At 38.2% G+C, this 10,980-nt stretch overlaps 1 protein-coding gene across 4 annotated transcripts in view; it reads left to right on the top strand.

Annotated features, from left to right (window-relative positions):
* Positions 1-10,980, top strand: part of mmut (methylmalonyl CoA mutase) — a 34,768-nt gene that overhangs the window by 519 nt on the left and 23,269 nt on the right. For 2 of the 4 annotated variants that reach the window (XM_062044934.1, XM_062044935.1), the window contains exons 2-4: positions 5,235-5,656; positions 6,612-6,979; positions 7,053-7,210. In XM_062044934.1, the coding sequence (XP_061900918.1) occupies positions 5,266-5,656; positions 6,612-6,979; positions 7,053-7,210 (917 nt within the window). In that variant the 5' untranslated portion in view covers positions 5,235-5,265. Of the gene's footprint in view, positions 1-4,565; positions 4,802-5,234; positions 5,657-6,611; positions 6,980-7,052; positions 7,211-10,980 lie in introns of those variants that run through there. The other 2 variants (XM_062044932.1, XM_062044933.1) reach the window with 2 other exon arrangements.

Here is a 10,980-nt window from a genome sequence, read left to right as displayed (position 1 = left end):
AGGAAAAAATCGAAGTGGGAGAACGAAAGGGGGCAAGAGAAGTAGTGACAGGAATTCCAAGAGGTGAAAATTTAGAAGAATTGAAAAGACAAATAAAAGGGGGAACTGTCAAGATGTTGACAAGAATGATGGCATATAGAAACGGGGAAAAGATGGAGAGCGAACCAATATTAGTACAGTTTGTCGAGGAAGTCCTCCCGCAGAGAATCATGATTGGGTTTTTAAGCTTTTATGTTAGAGCTTACGTTCCACCCCCAGTACGCTGCTTCAAGTGCCAACGCTATGGGCACATAGCCAGTGTGTGTCATGCTAAGTTGAGATGTGGAAGGTGTGGAGGGGAGCATGAATATGGACAATGTGGAGATAATGATCTGGTCAAATGCTGTAACTGTGGCGGGAATCACACAGCAGCGTATGGGGGATGTGTCATTAGGAAACAGGCAACAGAAGTACAGCAAATCAGAGTAGAAATAAATATTACATACGCAGAGGCAGTTAAAGTAAGAAATCAAGAAAGTGCAGAACAAGATAGAAGTGAGAATAGTTCAGAACGAGACAGAAGTGGCAATAGTTCAAGTAATAAAAAACAAGAGGCAACAAATACAGGACTTTCTATGGACAAGCTAGTTGTGTTCCTGGCATATGTCATAAACTGTACAGAACAGGCAAGAAATAAAACTGAGAAGATCAAAATAATTGTCAAAGCAGCAGCAAAGTTCTTAAATTTAAAAGAACTATCTTGGGAACAGGTACAAGGTGAACTACAGAGAGTAGACGAGACAGAGTCATGTTACCACAATCCAACGCCATGTTAATTATTCAGTGGAATGCCAGAAGTTTAGTAGCAAACGGACAGGAACTAAAGGGATATATTAATAATATGAAAAATAAACCACATATAATATGTATTCAAGAAACCTGGCTGAAGCCAAAATTGAGCTTTATAATAAAAGGATATGTAACAATACGTAAAGATAGGAATGATGGGCAAGGAGGAGGATGTGCCATATTTATTAAAGAAGACATGCATTATACAATATTAAAAGAAAAACAAGAACTAGAAATAGTAGGGGTAGAAGTATGGAATAATAAAGAAAGATACAAAGTGCTAAACTTCTATAATCCGTGCAAGAAATTACAAATTCATCAACTAGAAAAAATAGTCGAGCACTGGAGTGGCAATATCATTTGGTGTGGTGACTTTAATGCACATAGCACAATGTGGGGTGAAAGGGATGACTGGAATGGGGAAACATTGGAAGCATTTTTGGAGGAAAAAGAACTGGTGTGTGTGAATGATGGGTCGGGAACAAGATTAGATGTAGTTACGGGTAAAGAAACAGCAATAGATTTAACACTGGTGTCACAAGGGTTAGCAGGAAAGGTAGAGTGGGAAGTAAATAAAGACAGCACTATAGGAAGTGATCACTACCCAATCTTCATTCACATAAACATAAACCAAAGGACAGAAAGCACTAAAAAAGAAGGAAGATGGAAGTATAATCACGGTGATTGGGGACAATTTAGGGAAAGTACCGACATGACATTAAAGGAAGTGGATATAAATCAAGATATTGAACAACTAAATACAGATATTACAAAGTGCATAATAGAAGCAGCCAAAAAAAGCATACCAAGGAGTAGTATAGGGAAAAGAAGGAAGATAGTGCCTTGGTGGACACAAGCGTGCACAGGCGCAATAAAAGAACGGAATAGAGCATTTAGAATATTGAGAAGAACACATAATTTCCAAGATGTGATCCAATATAAAAGGCACCAAGCTAAAGTAAGGTACGTTATTAAAAAGACAAAAAAACACAATTGGAGAACGTTTTGTGAATCATTAAATAGAACTACTCCTTTAGGCCAAGTGTGGGGAATGATCAAGAAAATGTCAGGGATCAGAAGTGAACATAAAAATCATGTGATGAAAGATGGGACACGGTGTGCGGTAGAAAATAAAGAAAAAGCAGAACTTTTAGCAAAGACATTTGTTAAAGTGCACAGTAATGATAATTTGAGAAATGTAGAAAAACAAAAGAGAGAAGAAACAATTAGTTTAAATATTGGGGAAATGGTGGAAGACAATGATAATAGTTTAACCAACACTATAGATATGAAATTTTCTTTGAATGAAATGGTTCGAATATTGAAAAAGGTTAAAAATACAACACCAGGAAAAGACCAGGTGAGTTATCAGATGATCAAAAACTTAAGCAGCGTTGGCAAAGAAGTGGTCTTGAAATTATATAATAGGATATATGAAGAAGGGAAATTACCAGCAGAGTGGAAAGAAGCTGTAATAATTCCGATATGCAAACCAGGGAAAGACCCGGAAGAGGCAGGTAATTATAGGCCGATAGCATTGACCTCAAATTTGGGTAAAGTAATGGAAAAAATTATTAATGAAAGACTAGTGTATTATTTAGAGTCAAAAGAAATAATAAAAAACTACCAAAGTGGATTTCGCAAAGCAAGAAACACAAACGACCCAGCAGTGCAGCTGGAAGAGGAAATTAGAAAGGGACAAATAAATAAAGAAAGTATAATTGCAGTATTTTTTGATATAGAGAAAGCTTATGATATGTTGTGGAAACAGGGGTTGCTGATAAAACTAAATATAATTGGGATTAGAGGGAAAATGTATAGATGGATAAAAGACTTCTTAACAAGTACAAAAATATTAGTAAAAATAGAGAATGAATACAGCAGAGTATATGAAGTGGAAAATGGGACCCCGCAAGGGAGTATAATAAGTCCAGTATTATTTTCAATAATGATAAATGAAGTTTTTAGTGAAGTGGAAGGATTAGTGGATGTGGCACTGTTTGCTGACGATGGAGTGATGTGGAAGAGAGGTAGAAATACTAATCATATAGAAAAGAAGATTCAAAAAGCGGTAAATAAAGTTCAAGAATGGGGAACGGCGTGGGGTTTAAGATTCTCTGTTAGAAAGACAAAAGTCATACATTTTACAAAGAGGAAAGTATAAAACAAGATCCAAATTAAACTCTATGGAGAAAATATAGAAGAGGTACAAGTATTTAAATATTTGGGTATATGGTTTGATAAAAATATTAACTGGTCAACCCACATCAGCAAAATAGTGGAGAAAAGTAAAAAGGTGTTAAATGTAATGAGGGCTTTGAGGGGTAAAGACTGGGGGGCTGATAAGCAGACATTGAAAGCAATATACATCAGTTTAATACGATCTGTTATTGATTATGGATGCATTATTTATCAATCTGCTGCAAAAACATTACTTGGGAAAATAGACAGGATCCAATCACAGGCTTTAAGATTATGTTGTGGAGCTACTAAATCAACCCCAGTTGCAGCATTACAAGTAGAGATGAATGAAAAACCTTTAGATATGAGGAGAGATCAACTGTCAGTAGTTTATTGGGCAAACTTAAAAGGGTCCAAGCAAGGACATCCAACCCATCAAGTACTATTAAACTGCCAAGAAAAAGAGAAGAAAAAAATGAATAGTTTTGGGTGGATAATAGGAGACAGATGTAATAAAGTTCAAATTGATAATATTAAAGTTAGCCCTACAGTACCAATCAACGCAATACCACCGTGGATGTATGAAAACCCAAATGTAAACATGCAATTACTAAAGAATAGAAATTTAAATAGTTACCAGATAGAACAATGGATTGAGGAAACGTTTTTAGACAACATCATGGTGTACACAGATGCATCAAAAACTATAAATAATAAGGTAGGAGCAGCAGCTGTTATTCCACAAGGAAACATAGTATTAAATAAAAGAATTAGTGATAAATTATCTGTTTTTACGGGAGAATTGGTAGCAATTTATGTGGCAATTAATTGGATAGAAGAAAATAAAGCAAGAAAAGCAGTCGTGTGCTCGGACTCCAGCAGTGCATTGACTAGCATAAAAAACATAGCGTCAGAAACAAGACAAGATTTAGTTTATGAAATAGTTCAGGCAGTCTACAGAATAAGTAAAGCGGGAGGTGTGGTAACATTTCTTTGGGTTCCTGCTCATGTAGGAGTTGAGGGGAACGAATTAGCTGATAAGTACGCAAAACAAGCAACCACTAAAACAGAAGTAAACATGGAGATTAAGCACAGTAAAGAAGAAGTGAAGAACGTCATTAAGATAGAACACAATAAAAAGTGGCAGGATAATTGGAATAAGGAAACAAAAGGTAGAGAGTATTACAAAGTCCAGAGGAGAGTAGGTGTAATGAGAGGAGGCAATAGAAATAGGAAGGAAGAAGACATTATTACTAGAATGAGATTAGGACATACATATCTAAATAGTTCATTGAAATTGATGGGGAAACATGCTACAGGACTGTGTGATTCTTGCCAACAGATAGAAAATGTAAGACATGTTTTAATACATTGTAGAAAATATAATAGAGAAAGGGAAATACTGGGAAATAAGTTAGCGAAAGAGAATATTAGGTTAGCAGTGGAAAATATATTAGGATTGCACTCAGAACACACAGGTTATAAAGCAATACACACATTTTTTAAAAACACTGGGTTAAATAAAATAATTTAGAGTAGGAATCCACCTCGATCCACACTCCATTACAGTAGGTGGCGGTAATGCTCACCACAAGGTTGCTTGCCAACCGCCATAAAATCACAAGAAGAAGAAGAAGAAGAACAAGACACACACACACACGCCTTCCGTCAACCTTAAATATCCCTAGAGGAGACAAGGTCAGAAAACGTTTACCGAATATGTGTTATTTATGCTATGAGACGGCTAAATAGTCCATTTTATTGACGCCTATCCATATTCTTCAAGGCAGAGGTTAGCCAGCCGTCGTCACTCGTCAGCTAACACAGGCTAAGTAGCTTCACACCCAGCTAAACTCGTTTGTTCCAACAGTAAACTTGTCAATTGACTAAATTGAAAAGTGTTCACATCCACATCAATAAGAATTTCAACATTTATCTTCACTTATGTTCTCTGTGACAAATCGTAGAGTTTGTAAAACTTAGCCTAATGCTGAGTGTATAGCTGACGTTATTGTTTAAAACATATATTGTTAATCAACCGTTAGTCTCAAATTGAGTGAAATATATAATTGATTGATGTTGTAAAAGACCACTGTTGATTGTATTTTGTTACAATACAATTACTATTACATACACATGGAGAGGTACATAATACAATATTTACATAGACAAAAAGCACTGCATCAAATCCCCAACTTCATCACCCCCTTCTTTACCTCCATTAGGTCATCCATGCGTGTGTGACAAACAGGAAGCATGCTGAATGCACACAGAGGATGGAGGACGCCGGCTGCCCGGCACCTGGTCCGAGCATACCTCTCCTCCTCGTCCTCCCACATCCACACCTCTACGCCGTCGTTCAATGACCAGCTGGAGCTGCACCCACAGTGGGCCAGCCTGGCCAAGAAGCAGCTGAAGGGGAAGAACCCAGAAGATCTGATATGGCGCACGCCTGAGGGCATTAATATTAAGCCAGTGTACACCAGAGCCGACTCAGCCCGTAATGCAGAAGAACTGCCGGGAATATTTCCCTACACTAGGGGGCCCTATCCCACTATGTACACTAACAGACCCTGGACTATCAGGCAGTATGCTGGGTTCAGCACAGTGGAGGAGAGCAACAAGTTTTACAAGGACAACATTAAAGGTACCAATGCCATAATTGGATCAAAAAGTCAGTATTTACAAAACTAGTGGAGCACCCAGTTGAAGGGCAGACCTTCGCCCAAACAAAGTAATCATAATTTGGATTAAATTATACCCGCTTTTAAACCAACTTTCTGGGTATATGTGTGGATGACATCACTAAGACCCCTGTATCTCAAATGTTCACCCCTCTCTTCCATCCATCCATTTTCTACCGTTTTTCCCTTGCGGGGTAGCAGGGGGTGCTGGAGCCTATCCCAGTTACGCAGGGACAGGCGGGGTACACCCTAGACAAGTCGCCACCTCATCGCAGGGCCAACACAGATAGACAGACAACATTCACACTCACATTCACACACTCTTGTTGGTAAAATATTACAAATGAGTTTAGTTAAACCTTTTAGATTGGTCTCAAATGTTCTGTAACCATGTTTTTTTTGTTCAATGTTAAGGTCAAACGCTACTTTGTCACCCCAAAGAATCCAAATAATAGTTAGTCCTGGCACACATGCTATAATATGCTTAGAAACAACCCAGTTATGTAATAATAATTATTTTCAGTTTTTCACCTTTTATTGTGAATTAATCTATACAAAGCATATTAACAAATATAGATCAAATCAAAAATAAATGTAACAAGAAATAATAAACATAATAATTGATATAAATAAATATAACTATATAAATTATGGTAATAATTTTCGCCTCACGGCTGTAATGGTACACTCCAGTAAGTATGAGAGTAAATGCACAGGTTGATTTAACTAACAAGCTTAATTTAATTAATTTGTAATCCAACTAATTAATGTAAGTGATAAGGAATGGGCTAAAGCATTGCACAATGCAGGCTGTGTCCAGCAAATGAGGATCATAAATGACCCTTGCATTGGATTTGATGTACCTATTTAGTGTCTACTTACCGTATATTTCTGTCAATGTTCTTTCTTCCATCACAGCCGGTCAACAGGGCCTCTCTGTAGCCTTTGACCTCCCCACGCATCGGGGCTATGACTCGGACAACCCCAGGGTCCACGGCGATGTAGGCATGGCGGGCGTGGCCATCGACACCGTGGAGGACATGAAGATGCTCTTCGACGGCATCCCGCTAGAGAAGATGTCCGTGTCCATGACCATGAACGGTGCTGTTGTCCCCGTGTTGGCGATGTTTATCGTGACTGGCGAGGAGCAGGGCGTCTCCAAGGCCAAGCTGACCGGGACCATCCAGAACGATATCTTGAAAGAGTTCATGGTGCGGAACACTTATATTTTCCCGCCGGAGCCTTCCATGCATGCCATTGCGGACATTTTTGCGTACACCTCACAGGTATATAATGCTAAAATGTCATTTACGATCTTCTGTGTAATGTTTTATTTAACATGACTGACTGTGTTGGCAGCACATGCCCAAGTTCAACTCCATTTCCATCAGTGGCTACCACCTGCAGGAGGCTGGAGCCGATGCCATCTTGGAGGTGGCCTACACCATCGCCAATGGGCTGGAGTATTGTCGGACCGGACTCAAAGCTGGCTTGACCATTGATGAGTTTGCACCTAGGTATGCCTTACATCATTTAAATAATCATTGTTCGTTATCCGTGTTATTATTTATTATGTGTGTAAGTGTTTTTTGCTCATCATCAGAGAGAAAAATTGCCATCTCGCTTAAACACGTTAGATATGAACTGTTGGAGTAGAAAAATCAAAGGCGAGGATAAATAAGCATCCAATCAGATTGCATTTCAGTGTTAATTTTGTCAGCAGTTTTTAATCTATTTTAGTTACTGTATAGTCTTATGACAGTTATAATAAAATTTTAGTCATCTAAATTGATTTAGTTTTAGTGTATTTTTAGTCAACAAAATTACATCACATTTTAGTCAGCTAAAAAGTACAGTAAATTTAGTCGACACAAATATAAAGTATACAAGATAAGGCCTCTTTAAAGTTTTTTGAAAGCTCCTTTATTTAAGACTACCTGCAAAATATTTGGTTAACACAAAAGTAGCATGATCCTATGGTCAGGAATGGTGTAATTAGTAATGTTTTGCTCCACAGGCCAATGCCAATAGATATCTTTCAGGCACTATTTTTTATGCTACAGTATGTCTCTGGCAAAGCAGGTGTGTATGTGTGCTGTGAAACGTAGTTGTGATGCATGCTTTCATCATAATTTGTTTATGAGTGGGAGAACCGGAAACCGCAAATACACATACAGTATGTGGCAAATGTCATCCATCCATCCATTTTCTACCGCTTGTCCTTTTCAGGGACACGAGGGGGCTGGGACCTTTCATTTGTTAATGAATTTCGGCTTCAAATAAATAAATAAATAACTAGGAAACAAAGTTGTTATGCCTTTAGATCTACCAACATATAAAAGATTCCTTGAGGCAGAGAATATTGCTTGATACATTTTTGTGAAGAAGTAACGCGGTAGAATTAGCTTGCACTTCAGTTGTGTTGCCGTCAAGATAGATGACTCGCCTGCTGATGGCATCCTAGCATCAAAAATTAAATGTGTCCTTTTCACTTTCTCCCAGATGTACACATATTACAATGTGGAACATTTCAAATCCATCTTGGTTTTGGTGGTGAGAAATCCAACTTATCCAGCTGACAAGTTAAAGCATCTGATTGGCTCTCCTTTTTAACTAATTCCTTGCTTATTTATAAGTGGTTGATTTATATAGGCTAGTAAGGTAAAGTTTTGTACCTGACAAGTTTCGGCTATCTTGCTTCTGCAGCCATCCCACCACTTCAGGTGGGATGGAACAATCCATATAACACGTCACAGACGACGTCACGCTAACATCACGTGACACCTCTGATGAAGGCTGCAGAAGCAAGATAGCCGAAACTTGTCAGGTACAAAACTTTACCTTACTAGCCTATATAAATCAACCACTTATAAATACACGTTAGTAGGCTAAATGAACCTCTTCAACAAAATTCCTTGCTTTCTCTCATACGAACGCTATCAAAGAGCTGTGATTAGAATGGATATGGATATATTCCAAACTTGTCCCACCCATTTACAAGACGAAATTAAACATGATTGACTTTCGTTTCTGTCAACATTTTTGTCTTCTTTTTATTCGTTAAGTAAAATGTCAGTTAATTTTGTTATCGCCTTATTCAACGTGCATTTTGTTTTGATTCGTTATCGTCTTATTTCAAAATAGGTTGTTGACGATAACAAAGACGAAAATTATTAGTCAACAAAATTAACACTGCTGCATCGATGTGATCCGTATGTTGCCTGCAGCTGCTTGGGGTGGGTAACACAATGGATAATTTAGGGCCCTAAACTCCCATGTGCTTGAGTGAAAAATGGTATGCAATTGAGCAGATTCTGGCTGCGCGGCTTTCTCCCCCTTGACTTAGGTCTGTCTCTGCGCGTCTTCATCCAAAATGCGCACTTTCCTGGAGCAACCAATAAATATAGGCGTTTCCCGTCAAATCTGTCCCTCCGTTGATGCACTTGTCGACTTAAGTAATTTCTCTCTCATTCGCCTATGTACAGTAACTTTAATTATTTGATACTTGTTTTTACTGACAAATTTTGTGCTGTTTTAGATTTGTTCAAATAAGGACACTTATTACATACGTATATATTTATAACATCTGTGTTATTGTATGCTGAGCTGTTGTGTAGCTTATAGTAGTTTATAGCGTACCATTTTTTTTTGTAAATGACTTGACCTAAATACAAGAAAAGACCAAATGTGTGTAATATTTTTTGTACAAATGTATTCATAGAGTAACAGTTGCAAAATTAGTGACTTTATTAAGTTAGTGAACTAGTTAAAGGCCTACTGAAATTAATTTTTTTTATTTAAACGGGGATAGCAGATCCATTCTATGTGTCATACTTGATCATTTCGCGATATTGCCGTATTTTTGCTGAAAGGATTTAGTATAGAACAACAACGATAAAGTTCGCAACTTTTGGTCGCTGATAAAAAAAAAGCCTTGCCTATACCGGAAGTAGCGTGACGTCACAGGAGGTAGGATTCCTCACAATTCCCCGTTGTTTACAATGGAGCGAGAGAGATTCGGACCGAGAAAGCGACGATTACCCCATTAATTTGAGCAAGGATGAAAGATTCGTGGATGAGGAACGTTAGAGTGAAGGACTAGAGTGTAGTACAGGGTGTATCTTTTTTCGCTCTGACCGTAACTTAGGTACAAGGTCTCATTGGATTCCACACACTCTCCTTTTTCTATTGTGGATCACGGATTTGTATTTTAAACCACCTCGGATACTATATCCTCTTGAAAATGAGAGTCGAGAACGCGAAATGGACATTCACAGTGACTTTTATCTCCACGACAATACATCAGCGAAGCTCTTTAGCTACTGAGCTAACGTGATAGCATATGGCTCCAATGCAGATAGAAACAAAATAAATAAATCCCTGACTGGAAGGATAGACAGAAGATCAACAATACTATTAAACCATGGACATGTAACTACACGGTTAATAATTCTCAGCCTGGCAAAGCTTAACAATGCTGTTGCTAACGACGCTGAAGCTAACTTAGCAACCGGACCTCACAGAGCTATGATAAAAACATTAGCGCTCCACCTAAGCCAGTCAGCCCTCATCTGCTCATCAACACCTGTGCTCACCTGCGTTCCAGCGATCGACGGCGCGACGAAGGACTTCACCCGATCACAGATGCGGTGGCGGCTAGCATCGGCTAGCGCGTCTGCTATCCAAGTAAGTACTCCTTGATGTGTTGCTACAGCCAGCCGCTAAAACACCGATCCCACCTACAACTTTCTTCTTTGCAATCTCCATTGTTCATTAAACAAATTGCAAAAGATTCACCAACACAGATGTCCAGAATACTGTGGAATTGTTCGATGAAAACAGAGCTTTTTGTATGGTGACACATTGGGTACGAATACTTCCGTTGCCGTCGTGACGCGCATACGTCATATCCAAAGGAGTTTTTCAATCGGAAGTTTAGCGGGAAATTTAAAATTGCACTTTATAAGTTAACCTGGCCGTATTGGCATGTGTTGCAATGTTAAGATTTCATCATTGATATATAAACTATCAGACTGCGTGGTCGGTAGTAGTGGGTTTCAGTAGGCCTTTAAAAGGGACAAGTACCTGGGAGTCCTAATTTAAAGTAAATAAAACCTCAAGTTTTGAACAACTTATTTGTGTCTTGCACGTCTATCCTGTATTATTTTTTCAATTCTGTTTTTTGTCCCAAGTTAATTGAGAAAGTCAACATAAAAAAAATAAAAATAGTCTACTTCGTTCTTTTAATTTTTTTTTATAAATGCTAATCAGACACATGTTGACCCAA

Source organism: Entelurus aequoreus, linkage group LG04 (assembly GCF_033978785.1).
Source record: "Entelurus aequoreus isolate RoL-2023_Sb linkage group LG04, RoL_Eaeq_v1.1, whole genome shotgun sequence".
Lineage (NCBI taxonomy): Eukaryota > Metazoa > Chordata > Actinopteri > Syngnathiformes > Syngnathidae > Entelurus > Entelurus aequoreus.
The sequence above is the reverse complement of the archived record's forward strand: the minus strand, read 5'-3'. Positions and strand labels throughout refer to the sequence as shown.